Genomic DNA, 24,293 nt, shown 5'->3' with positions numbered 1-24,293 from the left:
CAGCAGCTTCACCTTGGCTTCTTGCTGCTCAAGGCTGGTAGAGCACAGCTTTACACAGGGTAAAAAAACAACTCTAGGCCACCCTGACCCCTGAGCAAGGTCTGCAGGTGACATGACCCCACAGCGAGGTTGTACATTTTGCTGGGCATTGGAGGATTACGTCCTTTTAGCCCATCACCTCCTGCCCTGAGCCAAAGCCACTGTGTCTGTCTGAACTCAAACGTGGGTGGGGAGCATAATTTTCAAGTAGATATTTTTCGGTGCAAGTTTGGAAATTCTGCATGAATACCTTTCCTGTACTTCTGCACAAAACCATCTTCAGCACAAAACCTCTCCATCTCTTGACAGCAGATGGACTTCAGTGATGACCAGCTGCCTGCCTTCCACCAACTACATGTTGCCCAGGCAGGTGCAGACCTGGACTGCTGCTGCATCCCCAGCTCCAGTGATAGCCTGAAGCCAAACTCCATCCAAATCACTGTTTTTTCGCAGTTCTGTGTCAACACTAAACATTTTATGCAAGTGAGACATGACACCATGGCTAGCTACCATCCCTGACAGATGCCTGTTGAATAAATGAGTGGGTTGAACACCAGAGCCTTCAATACATTTCTCTTAACTTCACTAGAAGCTGGAATAAGGTCCTGGTCTCAGAGGAGACCAGTAAGCCATCTGGTTGATCCAGGAGCACACACAGCAGGGCCAGAAACCCTCTACCAACCTCACTTTGATCCACAGGGAAGGAGGAGGCAGGTGCAAATCCACCTGAGAGAAGGTCTCACACTCTCCTTCATACTTAAGCCAATGACAAAGGCCCTAAGTGGGTCTGAAGCTGAGTTTGGGATGGCATCTGCTGTACCAGCAGCAGTGGTATCTCCAGCCTTACTCCCTGCCTGCCAGCACAGCCCACGGCACAGATGGAGAGGGTGCCTCCTCCCACTGCCTCTCATCTTGGAGAGGAGTTTGGGCTAATGAAACTCTTGGTGAAGGTCTCTGCAGCTCAGGGTGCAGTCCCTTCTGACTGCAATGTTCCAACTGCAAAGGCAGGTACAGCTTCCAGGCAGCACCACCACTCCTGGACCCATCTGCAACGGTGGCAGACGTCCAAATGTGCAGGTGTCTGAGCTGCTCACCAGCCCAGACCTCTAAATAACTTTGGAGCAATCTCTTCTGAATCATTCTGCAGCTTTTAAACATGGACTAGTATTAAAGGAGCAGTTCATATGACATACAAACTTTACCTAGTCCTGATGGGGACCGAACACCTGCCCTGATCTTGTTTTTGTTGGGGTTTTATTTTAACTTTCCTTGTTGTGTTGTATTAATGCATCAAAGGCTCTTAGTGTTACATTTGGCAAGCAAACACCCTGGAAGGGAGCCAGCTTAACCACCTTCCGAGGGAGGAAAAATAAATTTAGATTTCAGAGGAAGTAGCTCCACTTTGACCTTGAATAAGACTTGCTCAAACTAATAAGGAAATAAAACAAACAACCCCCCCCAAAACAAACACAAGTTGCACAGATTCTTGGCCAGTGAGGTCCCTTGGACTGGCACAGCCTTTCCACCTGTGTGTGTACACACAAGTTGCCTGTGCCCAACACGACTCCAGTACTTACCTTGCCTATTTCGCTCTGCAGCTTGTACTGGTTTAATTGCACACAGTCCTGCAGATCAAAAGGAGAACATAATTAGAGTATTGCTAAAGGAAATGACTGACTGTGAATCAGGTTCAAGTAGAGGCAGAGTGCTAAATAATGAAAGACTTAATCTTACTTCAACTGGTGTATGTTACACTATAAGCATTACTTTTTCTTTTTTTTTTTTTTTTTTTGACAGTCCAGGACAAAATAATTATGGGCTGAATTCTGATTCTGGTTGTGCTGGTGTAAACCCACCCCAATTCTGCAGCATTAGCTCCAGGTTCAGTCCAGGGAGCCTGACAGCAGCCCCATTCCTGGTTACATTGACCCTCTCTCCTGGACTGTGTCAGTACCAAGCAGGAAAACCCCCATGCCCAGCTCCCCAGGGCTCTCCCAGCCTGGCAGCTCCCAGCACACACCCCAACCCCAGCGTCACAGGATGAGCCTGTGCCCTTCCCAACATCAGCCTGGCAGAGACAGGGACCTTCTGGGGCCGTGGATGTGGCTGCACCCAAAGGAACCCTCAACTGGATGGTGAACTCTTTTCAAGGAGAGCACGTGGAGCCAAGCTCCTCTGCTACAGAACACAAACAACAGTGGATTCTCTGCAGCTGAGGGAATATTTGCTGTAATAAATCACCCCTGAGCATGTCTGATCTCTGCTGGTAAGGTATCCAGCACTGACACCCCAAGGGGTGGGAGATGCAGACCCCCAGCAAGCTGTGACAAGGGTGTAGTGACGGGGTGCACCACAATGTAAAAGCAGTGCCAGATGCCTTCAGTCCATTTGTAAGAAGAGGGGTGTAGAACAGTCCCTGCTCCGTGCAGCATTCCCACTGACAGCAACACCCCTCTGCCTCTGGGGATGCAGCATGGATGTAGTAGATGATAATTTTGATTTTTCCCCATCACCAACCAGAAAACACTCCTAACACAAGTGGTCATCACAGCGAAGAATTAAGAAATGGGGAATTGATGACTTTTTAAGCCTGCAAGCAGTGGCTTGTCAGGAAGACAAGGAATGATTAAATCTTCACCTTGTCGCCAGTGAAGGAAGTTTTTTCCACCTCTCTGACAGGGAAGAAGAGCCAAATGTGAGTAATGGGGCCACAGGAGTGTATTAACTCTGCTGCTAGAAAGCACACATCCTTCCAAAGGTAAAAACCAATCCATCAGAACGAGGAGCAACCAGAGGAGAAAGCATGACCCAGCAAATGCCAAGATGTAAGGCACAAGGCCACTGAAAGGACCCCCCTCCCCAAAGGAGGGGGCAGCATGCAGGAACATGGGGTACAGGCACGTGGAGGACAAATTCCCTCACAAACACAGTCAGCAGATTCACTTCCCAGCTCGAGGCCGTGCTTCCCATCGTGGGGATTTGCACAAATTAGGAAGGAGCAGTTTTCTGTTATGTCTCCTGCCCTGGTTTTCCCTGTGCTCAGCTTTGTATCCCTCCCCCCCGTCCTGTGAAAACTGCAGTGCTGCAGATGGGGAAACACTCACTGGAGAGGCTGGGACAGGCAGGAAAAGCGGCCACTCCTCCAAGAAAGCCTCCAACCACCTCACATCTCCTGCTCCTCAAACCAGCAAGCTTGCAATGACCAGGTCCTGTTATCAGGCCTCCTCCCCTGAGCAGGGATTACTTGCAGGAGTAAATACAGCCTTCTACACATAGCCCCAGAGTTTTTGGTCTGCACTCTGTTTCAAGCCATGGTGGCATCTTTTCCCTTCATCCTCAAGGATCAGAGCCCTTTGTGCTGGATACAAACCCCCTCACAAAGCATTTAGTGCAACTGAGGAGGGACTGTGCCCTCTCCCTGTGTCCAAGGCACCAATTCCTCTGACTCTGACCATCACATTCCCACCACCCCTCTTACTCTGGCCAGAAATTACCATTCTTATCCCACACCAGACTGACCACCTGAAGCATCTCTCTGGTGTTTCACTGCTGCTAAAAGGAGCTCGTGAGCAACACCAGGCCACCCATTTCCAGGGGATGATTTTTTGAAAGGGGTGGATAAATACTGGGAGGGGAATACCCAGAGAGGGTCCAAGGGACAGGCAATGCCAGGGTCTGCAGCACAGCCTCCCAGAGTTTACACTCTCTGTCACCACATCCCAACCTGCTCCATACCTCCATCCCTCTCCCCTCAGGTAATTCCTGGTGAGAAGCACCATCACTTCAGCTTCTGCCCAGCTTCCAGCACTTGAGCTGAACACAGCAAAATCAAACCCCATTATAGGTGCTTCCTACCTTTTTTTTTCCCTTGCTGAAAGACCATAATTCACAGCTCAAGCAGCTCCTGCCACGTGTTGCTGCAGACTGGCAGGGTTGTTATTATGTTATTTGGTTCTCCTGCAGGAAGTGGGATAATTGTACAATTCCTTTATCAGAGAGAAACACCTATCTCTGGGCCAAGTGTTTCTTTAAGATAACATTGAACAGTTCTCCTGATTTCATCACGCCACTGTATTTGCAACTGCTGATAAATACAAACAGAGCAAGAACCTTAATGAGATCCTTTAATGAAAAGCTGATAGCAAATTAGACTCAGTCTGTCCAAGTGTGCAATAATTGTTTTGCCTTAAAAAACAAGATGCCCTGTTCATTAACATGTCCAAGGTATTAGTCAAGAGAGGAGGGGGAGGAATTAATGCCACAGAAAACAAAAATTGGTCAAAAATCACAAAGCACAGTTCAGTCCAGAGCTCAGGCCTAATTCCACAAATCCACTGTGGCCACCACTGGGTGACAGAAATGCTGAAAAATTGAGAATTGAGCCTTTGCTGTCTCAGGGGAGATGCGGGGATTGAAAGGAAGAACCGGCACTGATTTCCAAAATAAGACATTTCTGAAAACAATCAGACTGCCTACACACATACATATATAATGGAGAATTTTGCCCACTAAAAGCAGTTAAATTTATCAATCTGAAAAGAACTATAATTTTCAGCAATTCAGAAATGCACATTAAAGAGAAGCATGGGAGAAAAAAAAGTGGGAACTAAAAGCCAGTAATGAAGGAACACTGGTTTAAACTCATCCTGCCTGGAAGGGGAAGCAAAAAGAACTTCTAAAAACAGACAAAATGAAAATAAAGGTCAGAAAATGGGTATTAAGGGCAGCAGTGAATACAAATTAGTAAAGTTCTTCAGGGACAGAGAAAGACAGACAGGAAGGCCAGACCTCATGGAGGTAAGAAAAACAAACAGAATTTTAAACAACATCCAAACCCAAGTGCAAAAGAGAAAGCCCAGCACTGCTGCAGGAGCACTGGCCATGGCTGGGCACAAAGCTCAGCACCCACCTGGGACCCCAGAGCTGGATGCAGGAGCCTGGGCACTCACCAGGTCCCTGGAATATCACTGGGAGAGTGGCTGAAAAGAGGGACTGGGACCAGGGGGAGCAAGGCAGCCCCTTTCCAGCCCCTCTCCAACTGCAGCTCTGGGTTTTCTCCTTCTCTCAAACCTTACCCTTGGAGGAGTTGGAAATGTAACTTTAAATAAAGGTTAATTAACCAAAGGAAAAGAAATTAGCGTTGCCTGTGGGGGAGTCTTCTTTGAAGAAATGTTTTCCAAGTATCTTTGATCTTTTCAGGAGAGCTCAGGTTTGAGCACCACAGTAAGACCTCTAGAAGGAATTCCTTTGTGGGACTCGAGGGGCTGGGAAGGGGAAGCTCAGCCCATGCTGAGCAGGAGCTCAGTCCCCACCTCTGCCCTGGTCCCACATGAGTTTTGCTTTGTGTACAGCAAGGAAATCACTTTATGAAGAAAACTAGGCAGCTTCCAGAGGCTGGAGGAGTGTGACACCTGGATCAGCCCAGCACCAAGGCACTGCCTCTCAGCTCTCAACACCAGTTCCTTCAAACCTTCGGTTGGCCAAACAAGCAGGGGGCTATGACAACAATGTGGAAAGCCAAGGAAAGAAAGGACAAGGAAGTGATTTATTTTCCATGCCTCTGTGGTAAACCACGCACACCGAGCCTAGGAAAATTCCCTTTGTCAGCTCATCCTCCTCCCTGCATCCTCAGGCCAGGAGCATCTCTGAGGAGGGAGAACACACCACCCTGACTCATCCTCTCCACTCCTGCTGGAGCACACACGGTTCCAGCCCATGGCCACGACCTGCAGAGCTAACCTGGAACAGCCTCCTACTGATCCCAGAGGGTGGAGAGACCACATGGACACCAGGGAAGGGGAACCGGGATGCCAGGGAATGGGTGGATGCAGGGAGAGAAAGGGAACATGTGAAAGGGAAAGGACAATTCAGCCAGAAGAGACCAGAGAAAAGACAGTATAAAGCAATTAACTGTGCTGGCAGGTCTGGGGAGAAAGCCTGGAAAAAGACAACTTTTATTTTTCTCCTAGCCACTCTCCAAGTAAGACTTTTCTTGGCTGCCTAAAGAGGTTAGTTTGGGATGACAGAATTAAAAAACCCCCACCAGCACTGCACTTTCAAATGCCACTTTCCAACAAGCAGCACCTCTCCCCTCTCACTGATCAAGCCTTGCCATCTTAGATAGGACAAGTTCTGTCAAACACAGTCACAAGACATCCACCACTCTGTAGAAACACCTTTGGAGTCCTTTCCTAGGACATACAAGCACTGGGGCATCATCTGGGCAGCACAGCAGAAGCTGCTTTTAGCAGCCTCAGGAAAATCCTCTCCTCTTGCCTTGCTGCCAGCACTGAGCAGGAGCTGGGAACATCATATCAACAGAGGCAAAATGGGCCAGCAACCTAAACTCTGGGGCCTGTGCCTCAGCTCTGCTCCTTTATGTACCCTTAATGGCTTCAGCCTAATCACTTCTGTGCCACAGCTAAAGGCAAAGCCATTCCCTTGGTGGAGAGAAGCACTGATAGGCAGCAAAGGCAGCAAGAAATCCAAACAGGCACTCCTGCCACAGAAGGCAGCACTGAGAGAACCTTCCAGGCCATAGCCCATGAATAATCTAAGGAGGGGAACAAACAGGGAATTTTTTTAATTACAGATGAATTTTTGATAGACATATGACAGATCAGGTCAATTAAGTACAAAACAATGCTGTCAGGAGAGCAGAACAGGTTACTTCTCTTGCAGAGTTAATACTGCAGATCCAGACTTAGCAGTGGCTGCAAGACACCAGCAGCTGCCAACCTTTGTGCCAGGGCAATTGGCTAATTGGTGGCTCTCCTTGGTTGACAGGGAACAGTTTTTGTGCAATACAACAATTCCCAGCCCTGCTAGCCCAGGAGCCACTATCTTCTTAAAACCAAACCCAAAAAGCACTTGGAAGAAGGGTGTTTGTGCTATCGGTGCCAGTGATGGGACAGCCCAATTCACTGCCTGCTGGTGGCACTGGACGAATCCCCTCTCAGTGCCACAGGTTCAGCTTCAGCTCTTGGCCCTCTTGATCCCTGGACAGAAATTTTCCTCCCAGCCTGTGATATTAAACCAGCATTAAAAAGCTGAGCAGCATCTCTCCCAGAGAACACAATGTTCTTCCATAATTCATCAGCGAACAACAGAACATTCACCTCCTGCTGGAGCCCCACATTCCATCTCCACATATCACATCTCTCCATTATTTCTCCAGATCAGTCCAGGGTACAGCATCACTGACAGGCAGGCAGGGAGCTGCCATCCTGCTATCTCTGAATGAAGAGGGAAGCGGATTCAGTCTGAGATGGCTATCAGTGTGACAGGAAATTGTGACAGGCAGCTGTGCCATCTCTCCCTGCTCCTGATGGATGGTCCCTGCTCGGGTGCCACTGATAAAGCCTGAATGCTCCTCAACTTCATCTCCAATTCTGCACAGCCTGTGAGTGACTCGGGCAGTGGCCACGAGCTGCAGTGATGGATGCTCTGCCTCCTGGAAGGCACTGACTGATGGTGGTGGATACTCGATGCAAGGAGAAAGAAGCAACTCCAAAAGGGTTTTAAGCAGGTGAGAGACCTGGACTGGAATATAAATGTGCAGCTTGCCTAGAACAAGGTGTGTCACAGAGTCATTTGCAGGCAGGCCAGGGCAGTGTTGTGACCGGTGAGCTGGATCTTGTCAGAGTGACCCACACCCCCCCTGCTCACTGAGGGTCTGTGCATCAAAGTGATCAACAGACACACACCAGCAGCTGGTAAGTGCACTGTGACTGTATTTCTCATCACAGTCTTATTTTATCCCCAACAGGACCAAAAACCTCAACACAGAGTCCCCGGTAACTCTTAGAAGCCCTGACAGAGAACAGACAACTTGCTCTCCATTTCTTGCTGAGTGCCCTGCTGTTATCTCAGCTGTACAGCTTGGGTTTGGACTGGCAGTGCCTGTCCCAGCCATGAACACAACAACCACTTAGCAGCACCTGGAAGGTCACAGGCAGGACGTGGAGCTGGGCTGTGTGCAGGCTGCACACACCGACACTTACTCCTCAAGCCTCAGTGCCCAGCCTCAAACTTCACCCTGTAACCAAACATGCATCTTCCTTAGTCCTTTTGCTGTTCCTTACAGGATATGGATACTATCCCTGTAAGTTGGGAAGAAGCAGCACAACTCCCAAGAGCACCTCTGTGAGGGCGAGCACCCACCTCAGAACAAGCCCAGCTCTCTCCCAGGCTCCCCTCCCCTCCTACCACAGCAATTCCCCATCAATATGAATGATGGTTTCCAATGAGAACAGCTGGGCTGCACCAGAGCAGGGCTCTAACAATCAAGTGATATCAAAGTGACCATGAAAAAGGCAGCACTGCATAAAGAGCTGCTGCAGGAGCAAGGACACAAAGGCTCCACATCTGCATTTCAAACTCAGCCTTTCCCAGCCCTAGGCAGTAACTATTGCTCCCCAGGATGCAGATGCTGGGGAAGAGGATGGAGTACTTTGAATTTCCTTGCAGATGGGAACGTGCCAGTCACACTCGACCACGGTTACCCTGAAAGGTTTCAGACAAGCCTCACTCCTGGCACAGTCACAGCACTGCAGGATGGGAGAGCTGGCACTCAAGTCACGTCCTGCTTCCAAGAACTGGCTCCTTTCCCTCCCTGACTCCCTTATTAAAGCATATGGCTGCTGTCATAGAAGCTGCAGTCTCTGCAGTGCACCTTCTGCAGGTAACCTCTGATCAGCTGGGGATGCATCCATCCCACTGCTAATGTGCCTTGCACAACTTCCCAGAGAGTAGTGGCTGATCTGGTCGTGCACAGCCCCATCCTCTCAGATGTGCAAGGAGAAAGCACCCACTTCTCAGGAGGGAAACACTAAGCCACACACTAAGATTTCAGCTTCAGGCCACTCGGACCCACATAAAAGTCTAAACTCCAGCGATTTGGGTCCCTGAATTGCTTCAGGCTCAATGTCTTCATCCTGACACTGGGTAGTGTGCTCTGAGCAGCCCCTCTCTCTGCTCCCTGTCCTCCCCACAGCAGCACATCACAGCACTGGGAATTGCAACCAGCAGCTGCTTCCATCAAGACACTCGACCACTGACAGTGTGTCACACCTCCAGGACAGGTGTGGTACCAGGAGAGCAGGGGGAAGATGGATGGCAGGAACAACCCACAGCCACCCAGACACTCCTCTGAAGGAGAGGAGGGTCACAGCCCTTGGTTACCACTGCTGTTACAAATGCTTTAAAGACAAAGGAAAGCCCTGACAGGAGCAGGAAACTCCAGTGCATTTAAGCTCTTTATAAAATTAAATCATGCCTGCAATTATGGCAAAACACAACAGGAGATACATAATCTCCAGAAGTTTAATTCCATAAAATACCATCAGCAAAGCTGCTGTGACTGATGAATTCCCAAAGGGTGCACACAGCAGGGACACGAGAGCAAAGTCATTTGGCCACAGCCCTTTCTCTGAACAACCTGAAAGACCTTCTGCCTTCTACCATGACACAACAGTCCTTAACAGGACCATCCCAAGCAGGTAATGGCTGAAGGAGCCAAATGTCAGGACCAGGGTTACACTCAGCAGAGGTCTGGGGGATGGAGCCGTTCCAAACCAATATGATCCCTGGTTCCAGGGATGTTTTTTTCCCCCCTTAGAAATAACAGCGCTTTCAGATCTACTGCTCCAGAAGACTGCTCCCATTACCAGTTAAGAAAGACTTATCTCTACCCCAGAGCTGTAGGGGTAGAACATGCCTACCTCAGAATCTGAGATGGAAACCCGATTGGACTCTATCGTGGGTCTCCTCATTATACGTGGTGATGGTCCTGTGGCATAAGGACCACAACCTGGGGTGTTGCTAGAAGCCAAATAACCTCCTGATGATCTTTCCTGAAGAGACAACTTCCTACTTGATAGACCAGGTCTAGTGGGAGGTCTCTTGGGAACGTGCCTCAATTGGGCATCTTCGGACTGCGGGGAAGGCAGAAGTTCATTGGTTCCCATGCCAGTGTTGACTCCATTTCTTTGGATGTCCTTTACATTGTCAGAAAACACTGTGTCATTTTCTTCACCGTTATCTTCACCATTTTGGTCACTTCTGTCTGGGACAACAGACACATCTATGGCTGCGACCCGCTCTGCCAGTTCAGTTTGTGTGTCCGTGCCTCCATCCATGGCATTTCCTGAAGAGTCCCCCATCGTGTGTCCAGCTTCTATGGTCTCAGATGGCCCCGTGGAGAGCAGCAATACTAAGCCTCACAGGCAGCATAGGGCATGGAGGAAAAGCTCCATGAAACACCTGAAATGAAACACAAACAGAGATAAATTGAGGACTAATGTTCACTCAACACAGACATAACCCAGACAGCCAACTCTGGCTTCTTCCAGCACACGAGAAAGGGAAGGCAAAACGCTGGCAGGCTGTAAACAAGGTGCAAACACTCAGAACAAAAGGCACTGACCTTGATAAGAAAGTGATAAAAATGAGATTTTTATCTGATGTGCAACAAGTGACACAGCTAAAGAGAACTTCTGCAGCCAGACCAACAGCCAACCGGAGCTTACAGTAAGGGGGGAAGTGCAGCTGAGGGTAAAGGACTGAACTCTCAACCTCTTGAATTCTTATTTATAGGATACAAGAGCTCCTGGCATGTACCCAAACCCAACAGGCATAACAACAACTCGACAGCCATTTAGGGCTCCCCAGTCTCTCTGTTGCCCTGTAGGGCCTTAGAGAGTGTCACAGAACTGCCTGGAAGTCAAGCCATGCCTGGTGACTTCCACATTGTAATTTCCAATTTAGTCAACAGCAAAGGCAGAATTTAAAAGCCAACCTGGTTCCAGGGTCGCCCCTGGCCCCCCACAGTTACAGCCTGTGTGCAAACACACTTTAACCTTGCTGCCCACCATGTATAATATCTATATTGAGGTGCAAATCAACAATGCTTAATGACTACAGCATGTGGGAATCAGCTTTTCCCTGGGAAAAGACCTACAGAACACAAAAATGCAATAGAAAGCTAAAACTGCTGCATAAAATCGCTGTTTCCTGGATGCTAGTTTCAGTCTCAATTTAAAACAGATTTCAGTCTCCCCAGCACAGTCCAGAGCAGGAAATGATCCTCTGCAGCACATGGCTCTCAACCCTTAATCACCTCTGAAGATGCAGCACTGCATCATCTCATCCCTCTGCCCAGTTTCTGGGGACAGTGGGGGAGAACTTAGCCTTACTCACAGCATCCTGGCCTGCATCCAGAGAATTCCAAAGCAGCCCTGAAATACTGCAGCCTTCAGTTCTCTGTATGCAAAGCAGGTTGGGCATAAAACCCCTGCAAGCCAGGTGACACCTGCATCTACATTTCATTTACATGAGGAAAGGGTGGGAGTGAGTCCAAAAAGCCCCATCCAGCATCAGCCTGGGAAGATACACAATGCTCTTGTCAAGGAGCACAGGTTAAGCTGGGCTCAAAGCTGCCCAGCAACGCTCAGTTAAACACACTAGAGTGGACTCTGTGCCCCACAGCAGCCAAGCTCAAGCAACCTTTAATATCAATAAGAAACTAAGTTAAGATCTGGATGGGAGGTTTCACCCTAGGTGATGTGCCAGTCACAGGGATGCACCCTGGGCAGCCGGTGCCAGAGAAAGGAAATATCCAAACCTAAGATGTTCCTCCCTGCATCCCGCTGCTCATCCCCTTTTCCCTTTCTCCCGTCTTTTCTGCAGGCTTGCTCAAAACACGCTGACAGAAGTGTCACTCACCCAAAACATGAAATGGTGAAATCAGCTTTAAAAGCTTATATTCAAACTGTATTTAAAGCTTCAACCCCAAAGCACAAATCCCTTTTGGAGCCCTTTTGGTGCAGGCACTGGGGGTGGCTCACAGCAGCAAGGGAACGGGTGTGGGGTTTGGTCCAGCACACACTGCACATGGACACAAACACAGAGGCAAAGCAGCATGAGCTTCCCCTGGGCCAGACCTCCCTGCTTCCCCAAGCCCCCAAACCCCAGCTGGAAGCTGATTTTAAATGAAGGGAGGGAGGCAGTAAAAAGGCTTCCACCATTTAATCCAGCTTGCACAAGGGATAGGGGGAAACCTTTAATTCCACCCTGAGTTAAAAGCCTAGCTTTGCTCTTCTGCCTACAGAGAAATAAATCCAGGGCCTTTCCTTGCAGCAGCTTTAGCTTCTGGACACTCACAGCTCTCCTCACTCATAGGAGGAAAATCAACCTGCAGCTGCTCCCCCACCTTCTTCCCTCCTCCTCCCACCAGGTCTTTCCCATATGTGGGAGCGAGGGGAAGGAAGAATCTGCTCTCGTTGCTGTGTGGCTGGACACGAAAGCCCGCAAATCACCCCCCTGAACTGAACACCTGGGCATGTCACACTGCTCTGCCAACAGGAAAAAAAGGCTGGAAGCACTGGGAAGAGCAGGCAGGTCCCAGCAAACAGCGATGCCCGTGTCAGCCACCTGCACAGCTCCTCATCACCCAAACCAGGCGCCCCAGGGTGTCACCCCCTCAAAAGCTGAAGCACAGCTCTAATTCACAGCACAGGCTGCAAAATAAATCTTCAGCTAATCGACAACTTAAATAGATAAACTGAAGATAAACCCCATAAATCAGTTTATCCGATCAAAACAAACAGACCTGCACGGCGTCACAAAAATAATGCAGTGCTGCTAAAAGTAGGCTAAAAAATCCAGCAGACTTTAAAGGAAACAATTGTTCATGTGTAGAACTGGGCTTTGTTTCAGGTTCTGCTGTTTTGAAGGATTCCTCTTCACTGATAAACCCTCCAAAACCATATTGGAAAGCAAAGATCTCTGAATAAGCAAATCAGTTACGCACAGACCAGGCTCGCTGTGCATCAACTCGGCACAAAAGGCAATTACCAATTTCTGCGAGGCAAAAATCAATGGTGGATTTGCAGTTTGTCAGGCTGGGACGCAACCACAGCTTGCTGGGATGGGAAATCCCAACAAAACAAACTCCACAACCACCTTCTCCCAGCTCCTGCACAGCTTTGGGCCCGACGTTCTCCACGCTGATCCCCCACCACACTGAACACCTCCTGTAGATCAGAGGATTATGCTGCAAACATGAACCAAAGCTGCAAACAAGCTTATATGAGCAAAATTTACTTACAGATATCTTATTTACCATTTTTCCCTGTAGCTGTTCCTCTGCTGCAGGCAGACTGCCACTTCAGCCGTGTTTTTCACAATATATTTATCAAATGGTTGCACATGTTTCCCAGAAAGGCATTGAGCAGAGCATGGTACAAAAAAATCCTTTTGAAAGGAATATGATCCTGGAGAAAATCTCTCTGTGTTGTACGTGGGAGTGGGAGATGAGCAAATGCAATCAGTTTTGCTGCTCGATAAAGTATTTCAGAGCATTGTTTGAAAAATAAAAAACTGTAAATCTAGTTTACTGCCTGGTCCATCCTTTTGGCTACCTAGAAATGTTCCTATGAGAAAAGACAGGGAGGTTAAAAGGCCTTGGGTCTCAGCAAATCCAGCTTCATTTCCCAATTTTGCTACAGGTTACCCAGAGAAGTGACTTTACAGCTTCATCTGTCGCAGTTCCCAGGTTAAGAGAGGGATGCTGCCCGCAGCCCACCTCATCCTGCTTCCCCTCTTGTGTCCCTGAGAACATATCTGCCCTGTTCTGAGGCACCAAGGGCCGTTGCAGTAAAACAATCACAGTGAACAATAACTCCAATTTGCACAGAAAGCATTCAGGCAGCGACTCTGCTGCTGCTCAGTGTCAGAGACTCCAAATGCTCATGGCTGGCATCCTCCGTGCCAGCCTGGGGACTGGCAGGGTTGTCACACTGAAACCCTGCCTGCAGGCACATCCATTAGGTGCCTCTTGACCACACCAGACCCACTGGCACTCTCACAAGGGAGAGGTCCCAAAGATCATGGCAGGATTTAGTCTGTGCTTTACTACACACTGTCAAGGTCAGGAATCAGGCCAAGTTTTCTGAACAGTGCAGTGATCCATGTACCAGGACAGGCTGTCTGCAGAGGGGATATCACCTCCATCACCAGCATCCACCAGCTCAGGTGAGATCCCCCCACCAGGAACTCCCTCCTGCCTGGGGCAGAGCTGGCAGCATATCCAGCCCTGTCCTGGATCACCCTGTGTGTGTGCCCTTCAGATGTTGCCCCCAGCAGCAGAGCCATGGTGAAGAATCTGCTCTGACTGCTGTCAACTGGCAGCACAAACTCCCTTTAAGGAGAGAAGCAGCATGTCCTGGGCTGGGCTGACAAGTCCTGGACAGCTCCTCGAATGACATTTTAGAAATATTAAGTCAGCAAGTCCCTTCCAGGGCCTGAGCTGTCTCCCCACACCGAGCACTACAGCCTAGGAGTGTTTCCCTCCTGGAGTCTCTCCTGTGCTCCCTGTTCTGCAGGACTTCCCCAAGCACTCAGTGCTACTCTGTTACCCCAATATGAGGGAAGTAATTCCACACACCCCATCCCGACCCCACCACCTTTTTACACATAGGGGAGGCACTTGTCCAAAGTCCAGCCAGCTCATTCCAACATCTTTGGTCTGGAGAAGCTTAAGGGAGACTTGGTCCCACAGCCACGCACTGGAGCAACATCTGAGCTGCCTCAAACCCCACAAGTGGTTTGCAACACGTGGATCTTCAGATGAGACCCTTATGGGTCTCATTGCTGTGGTGGGAGAGCAGCCAGAGGGTTTATTTTTCCTGCAGCAATTCAATTGAGAGCATGTTAACATGGTTAAACACTGAAAACAGGTTGCCCAAGGGGGCTGTTGTGGATACCTCAACCCTGGCAGTGTTCAAAGCCAGGCTGGACAAGGCTTGGAGCAACCTGGTCTAGTAGGAGGTGTCCCTGCCCATGGCAGGGGGGTTGGGACTGGCTGATCTTTAAGGTCCATTCCAACCCCTTAACATTCTATGATTGTATGATTTTATGTTGGCCTTCATTGCAGCTCTGCCAGCCCCTGGCACACCAAGCAGGGCACCTGAGGATGAGATTGCCTCTTGCCCATCTCCACTCACACTGCTGCTGTGAGGAGAAGCACAGGAGCTTCTTGGCATGTGTGAAAACCACTTTCAGACATCACTGGTTGAAAAGCAGCCCAAACCAAGAGGCAGAGGATGACAAGAAGTTGCAGCTCTGTAAAGTTGAAAAGAAGCAAATCCCTGCAGCCTTTGCAGAGCTAATCCAGGCAGGTGTACACCACCACACTGGCCACGTGGGATGTGTTCTCCCTGGGCAGTAATCACTTTTGGTACTAATTCCTGACTAAAAGCAGAAGTCACTAACACAATCCAAATAATGAATAAGAATATACTGTTGGTGCTTTTTGCACACACACTCCATACATTTGTTTTGTCCTGCAGCTCACAAGGCTCTTGTTTCAGAGCACGTCTTGCTGAAAAATCTCTCAGTCCTCCTGTAATCATCCCAGTCCTTTTCCCTCTTCTCTCCACAGCTCTTGGCTGTGAGCCTGGCTGTTGTGCCACAGCTGAAAATTAGATCTAAAAGCTTCTGTGAAGCTCCTTGCACAGCTTTAACAGTAACCACTGAACAACAAAGAGCAGCAGTTTTTGCAATTCAAGCACTGGGTGAGAAATTTGAAAAGCAGGTTCAGACCCCGCTCCTGCCAGATTTTTCTCCCTACCACAGTCTGGAAAATGCATCATTCTACCTCCTCCTTCTTAGTCCCTCCCAAGAGAGGGTGCTTCCCAAAGGGATTTTAGGGCCAGTTCAGCCCCAGAGCTACAGACAACGAGCAGCCCACGGTGCAGCACTCTGTGCTTCTCCTGGTCTCCCTCTCTTTCCCATGACAGACCCCATCTGAAGGCAGAATCTGGGGTTTGCATCTGATGAAGGACTGATGCTTTCATGCCTCTGGGTGTAAGGTGTGGATGCAGATGTGAGACAGAGGGGCTGAACTCAGCTGCCAGCTTCTGGTATTCTCATGTTAAGAATATAAGTTACAGCCCTTCACACCACAGAGGCCATGTAACCAGTTTTAAGAGCAATTAACAGCATATTTTAAACATGTTTTGAAACTAGTCAGCATGCTGAACCAAAATCTCCATTCTACCAGCCCACAGCACGAGAAATAACAACCACCTTGTGCAAAGTTTCACAAAAGATTTCCCAACTGCATTATATTTCATCCCTCCGTGTTCTAATTAGACGATTAAATACATTTGCATAATCAGATGCAATTACACTAATTGCATATATAAGCAATAATCAACCAAAAATTACTCTGAAGAAAAAAAGTTTCTACTTAAGGAAATTCCTGCAACAAGAAAACACTGAGGAGTGTCTGGACAGAGTGAGTGCCAAGTCTGTCTAAGAGAGAGCAATATTAACAATAAAGACTCCAGATACCACTGCTGGCACAGGAGCCCTGAGAGAGCATTATCTGACTGGGTAAAGCTCTGTTGGCACATTCTAACCATGTCTTCAGTGGGGACAACACCAAAGAATTGGAGTTGTGCTCCTCTGTACTCAAGCCCTGACTACAAACAACTTTGGCACGTCAGGTGTGGCTGCTGTGTTTTATAGCAGAAGTTCAGCAAGACTTGTGGGCATCAGCCCCTGATACTGGACTATATTTGCTTCTGCTTTAATCTTTTAAAGCTGTTTATCACTGTATGAGCATCAGAGGTGGTTTTATTTTGCAAATTACAGCTGGGAAAGCACAGGGAATGGTCAATGAGAGGCTCTCAGCCCACATATCCCACAGGTTTTGCTGGCAGTGATGGGAAGTGCTGTGACTCACCAGCTCTGCAACAGCCCAGGAGAGACCACAAACCAGCACATCCCAACACCCAACTCCACACCAACTCTGCAGACAACCTGAGCTTGGATTATAACAAATCCCATTTGCCCTTGTGGCAAGGGACACAAGAGCCTTGCAGGGGAAGGCCCCTTGGCCACTGTGCCAGCCTGGTGTCAGCTCCTGACACTGCAGCAGTGAGGGGTGGGAGGATGGGGGAGGTTGGTGTGGGTAGAGAGCATCGAGCCTGGTCTTACTGGATGGTTTGCCTTAACTCCAAGACACCCTAGGGGAAGCAATATGAGGGAATTGGGCATGGTAATGTGCACACACAGCCTGGACAACATCTGAACCACTACTCAGTTTGGTGTCAGAGGAGAGCAAAAACTCAGGAGACCCTGTTTCCAAAGCTGCTCTCAGCAGACACTGACTCAGACCTCAGAGCCTGCCTACCCCAACCTCCTCTTCAGCACCCATCAAGAGTTCAGGAAACACCCCAAATGCAACGTGCACAATGCACAGGGAAAGCTAAGCCCCATAAATCCAATGGAAAAGCAGCCTTCTGGCCACCACCTGTAAGAGTACGTGGTGCCACAGCTTGAGGTTGCACAGGTGGGCACAGACAACATCAGCTCACAGAGAGGTCCTGAGGAGGGTCAGTGCAGAATCTCTGCAGGAAGGGAGCAGAATCCTGGGGCTGAAGCTGAGCAGGGAAGAGGAGGAGGAGGAGGAAGAAGTGTCATGGTAGCTGTCACTTGCAGAGCTGAGAGGCAGCATGATTCCCAGGAGAGGGGGCAGCAGTGGCAGGGAGCACAGCTTGCTGGAGGTGGATTTAAACAGCCAGTGAGGGGGTGCTTCAAAAAGTAACTGAGAATGTCAGGCTACATCAAAGTTGAAAGGATTAGATTATTTGTAAAAATATTAACAAGCAAGGCAGTAGCCAGACCCTGTTGATTAATGAGAAAAATAGCCAACTCAGAATGAGGGAGGCTTTAACATTTAGGGTCTTCATGACTTACCAAAAATTTGTACCATGGCAAGGTAAATGGCAGGTTAAATTAAAAAAAAGGGTTTCAGTTGTGCTAAGGGGAAAGGATTCATCTCAGGTGAGCCATCTTCTGCTGCAAGCTATAATGATACCTCAAAATTGCCACAGAAGATGACACAGACATGAAGAAAACAAAAATGAAGAAACCAAGAGGACCTGAACAGCCTATCAGTCTGCAAGGGTGAAGCCTAATATTCCACAATGGCCAAATCCCCTCTGATCTCACAGGAATGGAATTGGGCACTCAAATCAAAGCTGTCTGGAAGCCACTGCAGTTGTCACAGTGCCTCTGGGGGACTGTGCTGCAGGGCAGGACACCTCCCATCCAAACAGGGCCAGGGCACTAGCAAGAAGGCTATGGAAAGCATCTCTGTGGCATGGAGAGAAAGGGAATATAAGAGAAACAGAACCAAAACCAGAAGGCACAGCAATGAGCCCATGCACAGGTTTGTGTGAACACACACAGCACAAGGCACCTGCCCTCTGGTTTTAGGGTAAGGTCTGCTTTTTAAGGCTGGTAAGCCCAGCCCGCAGCAAAGGCCCCAAGAGCAGCAGGGGAGCCTCCCAGCCAGGCAAACCAGCTCTCACACACCAATCTGTCACCCTGAAGAACAGAAATCAAGTGTACAGAACAGCTGATCTTGTGGGACTGCATCCTGCCTCCACAGCAGAGCCCATGATATATACTAGCAATTAAATAAATTAAGGAGGAGGGAAGAAGCCACGTGGAACAGTGCAGACAGGCTGCTGCTTCAGCAGCAGAGTCTCAGCCCAAGCTGCACATCAGCACCCAGCAGACAGCCCACACGCTTCCAGGCCACCTCTTTCCTCCTTCCCCATTTATTTATTCCATCAGCACATTTCTCAGTCCTGCCTGCCTCCTCCTCTGCACCCATTAGCACCTTTCATACCGACTGCCATGGGTAACTCTGCCTCTCAGATGCTCACAGATTTCCTGGTGCTGCACAATATATAAGAAGTCAATGACAGAAAGCAAATCACTGCAGGAAAATGCTGGTACAGTTTAAGAGGAGCAAAGTGGTATCTGGGAAGGGACACCTATAGATCATCAACACAGCAAAAGAATTCAGCATCAGATACCTTTGCCAGGCTCAGATCTCACAGCACAGACCAGCACTGAAGTCAGTGTTGTTTAAAAAGCATCCACAACAAACTGAAGAAGCCACCAGGCAGAACAAGTTCACATTTATCCATGTCAGTCTCAGAGGGTTTACCTTTCTCCCAGACAAGGAGAAAGCTTTCAGCTGCCTTTGAGGGACCTGCAGGTATTTCAGGGGATATATCAAGTTGCTAAGTTCTGTAAGCCAGCTGCAGTGAAAAGTCTTTCCACCTGTTCCAGGATTGCCAATCTACAATAAAAGTGCACAGCACAGAACACAGCAGGCTTTCTTCTTCCCAGCAGTTCAGACATGGGTAGAGATTTCTACTCAAGGTGATCTCTGCAGAGTTTTAACCAGGGAAATGATCCCAGCACCCATCTCTACGTGTCCACAGGCTGAAGGACTTCATCAACTCTGCCAGCCTGCAACCCACAGGCAAAAGGTAAAGCACAGAACCACACAGGGCAAGGCAAAAAGCACTGAACTCTGTAAAACAATACAAATGGTCTTCAAATTCAGAACTCAAAGTATTTGCTCTATTTCCACATGGATAACTCCCATCTTCTGATAATCCTCACATCTTTAGAAACCCCAGCACTTGAAAACATGTCCTCAGTTGACCTGCACAATATCAAAGGCAGCAGCAGAGAGGCTCTGTACAGAGGGAACAGCTCCAGGGGATGAGCAACAGATCCCACAGGAGTCAGAACCAGGCACACCACCCCTACAATTACCCTTGTCCGTGCACACACAACCCCCACTGCCTGGAAATGTAAAGGGTAGCAGGCTTCCCACTTCCTTTGAAGCCTTAAGCTTTAGCTCTTTAAGCCAAAATGCACTTTCAAAGCCCCCAAGGTCAATGACTGGAGATTATCCAGGCAAAGGCTGCTGGGGAAAAAGATGTTCTTTTGAGCCTCTGCAACGCCATCCCTGAAATTTAGGCTGATGACAATCTCGGCGTTTGTCAGAGCTTGAAAAAGGCTTTGCAGCACCAAAGGACCAAAAAAAAAAAGTTTCCAGGTGAAGCTTTACTTAAAAAACAAGTGTGAAAATGCCACCCTGGGGCACCCTAATTTCACCCCAGTGAAAGGGTTGAAGCTAGGCTGCCATGGCTGGGTTTTCAGGTTGCCCCTGGGACACTAAAGCAGTGCCCCTGTTGTGTCTCAGGACAAGGATTGTGCATTATACTCAACCAGCTGGACCCTTTCTGAAGTGTTAGAAATTATTCAAGGCCCTGTCATTTCTGCAAGAGCAGTGGGAAAAGGCAGGTTCCTGGTCATCAAGTCAGCAGGTGAAGGAAAAGAACAGAGAGTAAATATGCTGGCAAGATGTCCTGGCAGTTTTTGACAGCAATACAGGGTTTAGTCCTGCTTCACATGCCCCAGTGAGGCACAGCTGAGCTACAGGAGGAGCTGCCCCAGCTGAAGACAGAGACAGAAGAGACACAGCCAGTATTGATGGCAGCACACACAGGGACATCTCTTTGTAGAGACAAAGCTCCTTCCCAGTCCCCAACCTGGGCTGTAGCATTTTCCTCCTGCTCACAGAAGGCAAAGCTAAAGAATAGCACCTTGAAAACCTAAGAGCTGTTAGAACCCATCAACCTGCACAGGATTTTTAGGTTCTTCTCTGCCCTGCCCTGGACTCCACTGCAGATGACACCACTTCCAATTAAAACCTGAATTTGGCAGTTTGCTGCCAAAATTTCCAAGGGAAGGGAAAGGTGAACACAGTCTAAGAGGAAAGGAGGTAAAGGAAATATGATCTGTGCATTTTAATAGCAACCACAGGCACATGGAAAGATGGGATATGGTTTACAAATGTAGTTTGAGCATCATTTGTGCAGCCTGGCCAGCCCTGTGCCCAGGAACAGAGCACAGAAGGAAAACTCTGAAGCCAATTGACTTGGGAACTGGTAGCAATACCTGATCCCAACAGCTGTCCCATGTCCTGTGAGAAATCCCTGTGGAACAGGTCAGGGTATCGCTGGCAAAGGAATTACACTGCTCTGGCTACTCAGATATCCTTCTCCAGTTGCCATGGGAAAAGAAATCAAAGAACAAGACCGGTAACAATGTGAAAAAATACTAAGCAAAGTGTGTGTTTAAAAGCTTTGCTGGCTGCCAGCCAGGGTGCTCAGCACCTTCCAGGTTGCATCTCAGAACAATTAGTCTGTGTGCAGCCACTGAGTTTCCCAACATGCTGCTCCTCCTCTGGGATGGAGATGTGGGCTCTGCTCCAGCAAAACACTTAAGCACACACTTGAACTTTAACTGTGGTCTCAGGGCATCAGAAGGGATAACATCCACATGCTGGAGCGTGAACAGCACTGAAAAGCTCAGCCTCAAAAATGTGGAAACACTACACGAGTGTCTGGGTGAATGTGTTCCACATGTGTCTGAATGACAGAGCTGCCCAGCTCCTCTGGAGCCGACCCAGGGCTCCTCTCCCAGGAGGAGAGGAGGACAACAGTCATCTTCCATACCTTCCTCACTGCCTGTTGGTGTCTGGGAGGCTCACACACTCACACTCATATGGAAAGGGATGCCAAAACCACCCAAAATCATCAACCAGACAAGGAGCAGAGGCACAAATAAACCCACACAGGTAACTCATTTGGAGGCAGCTTTGTCTGCAAATGAACTAACCTCACCTGGAAGGTTTTCTGGGCAGCAAAAACACCAAATCATTAACACTTGCCTTCATTATTATTATAATATTATCATCATGCATTAACATTTTTTTTTTTGCCTTTTACACTAGCTACATTTTAAAACTCAGAATACACAAAAAAAATCCTTCTTCTGCAATTAAAAGAGGCAAAAGAAACTAGAAAACTTCTTGAGGAAGTGATACATTCCTCCTGACTTGAATTCTCTGAGAGGAACTGCTGGTAAAATCCTCCTCATCTGTGAGCCAGAAGATCTAGCAAAGACAGTTACAGAGACCTGAAAACCTACAAGCCTGTGAATTATTCTCTACTACTTGACTAAAGACACTCATTAGAAAACTATTTTTGGCTTTCCTTTCACCAGTTCTGTTTAACAATAAAACCCAATTCTTCAGCTCCCTGTTTTTGAAGTTGCAGCCTAACACATTTCAAAGGGAAATTATCATTTACATAGTACCTGTCACCTGCCATGACCTACCTGTGCTTTACAGATGGTGCCTATTCACCAAGGGCTAAAAACACATTTACACAGGAATTAGGAAGAGACACTCTTGCTCAGGGTCACCCAGACAGCACCTCAGTGGTCAGTAAGAGAATCCCAAATTTCTTATTCCTGACCTCAGGCTATTTCATATGCCTTTGTACTCCTCCTATAATGGAACACACCTTTATAAGAGTATATCTAGCACCAGCATCATTTTTTATAACAATACTGCATCATTTCTGACACAAACCAGAATGCCTGCACTGGAGTCGTGCTTTCAGGCCTGTTTCTGACAGTCAGTGCCTCCCCATTTTCAACATTTGGAGCAGTTTAACCACATCCAGCTTAGCAAAGCCCATGCCTAAGCCAGCAGCAAAGCCCCAGCAAAACCCTGCACAGCTCAAGTCACACAGAGATCACACTGTGCCACTGAGCTCAACTGATGCATCAGGAACCTGGTTAGATCAGGAATTGCCTACACTCTTGTTTGTTGCAGGATGACTGTGAGATCAGAAAGATGAAAGATTAGAAAGAAAAAGCAAAACCCAAAGGGTTTACTTGCTATCTAAAGCTTACAGTGGATTACAAAGGAATTTTTTCCTTGTTTCCCCAGGCTCTCTGATATGCTGTTCACTTGCTCACACACATGCATTTTTCTGACCAATCATAAGTTCACTTTACCAATATTTTGATAATGAAAAAAATATAATTACATATAAATTAAAGTGGAGAAGAGTAGGGTTTTATTTGCCTAGTAATGATGAGTGTTTCAGGGGGCAGCTTCTATCTGGGGATGCTTTCATGTACTGCTGGTGGTACAGGAGTTTGAGAACAAGCTCAGACTTGCAGACAACAGGGACTCAATACAGTAAGATGAGAAAAAAGCTTGAGATGTCTGATCTGAAGCATGAGATCCCTCTGCCTGACCAGGAAGCAAACAGAAAAATTAAAATCTGGCAGTGCTGTAGAATTCAGGCAAATCTCCTGGGATGCACCTGATTTGCAAGATAGAGCTGTTTCCTCTTCTGTCTGATAAACCATCCCATCGTGATCTAGATGCTATTAAAAAAATTATCAAAGGCAGAGGTGGAAATTTTAAGCTCATCTCCACCCATCCCATTCTGGAAGCACCCAAAAGAGAAGCACTTATTCTAAAAGTGACTAAGATGTGACTCATGTGATGAATCAGCACATTGGCTCTGGAAGCCTCATTCAATCCATGGCCACATCCAAGTCATTTCATTACCTAAATCATTTATCCATTTTATACATGAATGCAGCAGCACTCCAAGGCCAGGAAGGGGCTCTCATTTTGAAGTGTAATTGCTGCTGATCTGGTCATGCTGAGACAAACAGAGCCCCTCTAGGAAACCCTGTGCTGCAACAGCAGAGCAGAACCACAGGGCGAGCCTGCATTTACGGTGCTCTGAAAGGAAACTTTGGAGACGCCTCCAAGCTCAGCCAACACGTGAGTTAAGTGTGTACCAGCTGCTGGCATCAGCTGCTGGTGCAGCTCAGCACCCCTGCAGAGGCAAACAACAGTCCTGCTCCTGGCAGCAGGATGCCAGAGCCTGGCTCTGCATCCAGCAGGCACAGGCAGGTGCCAGGACTGCAGCCAGGACGCTCCCAACATCCTCCTGTCACTCTTGCAGGAGCTCTTATATGAAGTTGCAAAAGCATTAAGTTAAATCACTTATGGTACTTAAATCTCTCTCCATTCTGGAGGAAAAGTGAGCACCTGACAAAACATCTTCACAAACATCCTGTGGGATACATCCACGGGCAGGGAAACAGCGCTAGGGAGCAGAATGAATTCCTATAAATGCTTCTTAACAGACCCCAACAAATACTTGGAAACCTTTGAAATGCTAGCTTGAGATCCAACAGGAGATCTATGGCAGATGTCCCTCTGCCTTCTTCCTAAAATCCCAGCAAGGACATCAGCGAGCAGGTCTGGTCCCTCCTCCGAAGGCCCCTCACACCGCTGGGCTCTGTCAGGGCAGCCCCAAGCACAGCAGCAGAAATGCACCCAGCAAAGCCCCCAAAATGAGGAGTCTGTTCAGTCTGTTTTACAGCCCAGTGCACAGCCTTTCTGAGGCTGCTGACTCCTCTCTGTTCAATCAGCACAGCACAAAAATTATACTCGTAAGTGGAATAACTTCAAAGAACCAATTTAAGTTGTT

General features: G+C 48.2%; 1 protein-coding gene across 5 annotated transcripts in view; it reads right to left on the bottom strand.

The window, feature by feature from the left end:
* The window catches only part of CAMKK1 (calcium/calmodulin dependent protein kinase kinase 1), a 93,534-nt gene that overhangs the window by 45,526 nt on the left and 23,715 nt on the right, over positions 1-24,293 (bottom strand). For 4 of the 5 annotated variants that reach the window (XM_051809305.1, XM_051809304.1, XM_051809308.1 and 1 more), the window contains exons 2-3: positions 9,762-10,302; positions 1,617-1,664 (exon numbers count right to left, since the gene is read on the bottom strand). In XM_051809305.1, coding sequence (XP_051665265.1) covers positions 1,617-1,664; positions 9,762-10,202 — 489 coding nt within the window. In that variant the 5' untranslated portion in view covers positions 10,203-10,302. Of the gene's footprint in view, positions 1-1,616; positions 1,665-9,761; positions 10,303-13,162; positions 13,263-24,293 lie in introns of those variants that run through there. The other variant, XM_051809306.1, reaches the window with a different exon arrangement.

Source organism: Manacus candei, unplaced genomic scaffold, assembly GCF_025592945.1.
Source record: "Manacus candei isolate 608988 ecotype Guabito, Panama unplaced genomic scaffold, ASM2559294v1 h1tg000076l, whole genome shotgun sequence".
Taxonomy (NCBI): domain Eukaryota; kingdom Metazoa; phylum Chordata; class Aves; order Passeriformes; family Pipridae; genus Manacus; species Manacus candei.
Note: the sequence above shows the minus strand (reverse complement) of the source record. Positions and strands in the feature narration are given on the sequence as shown.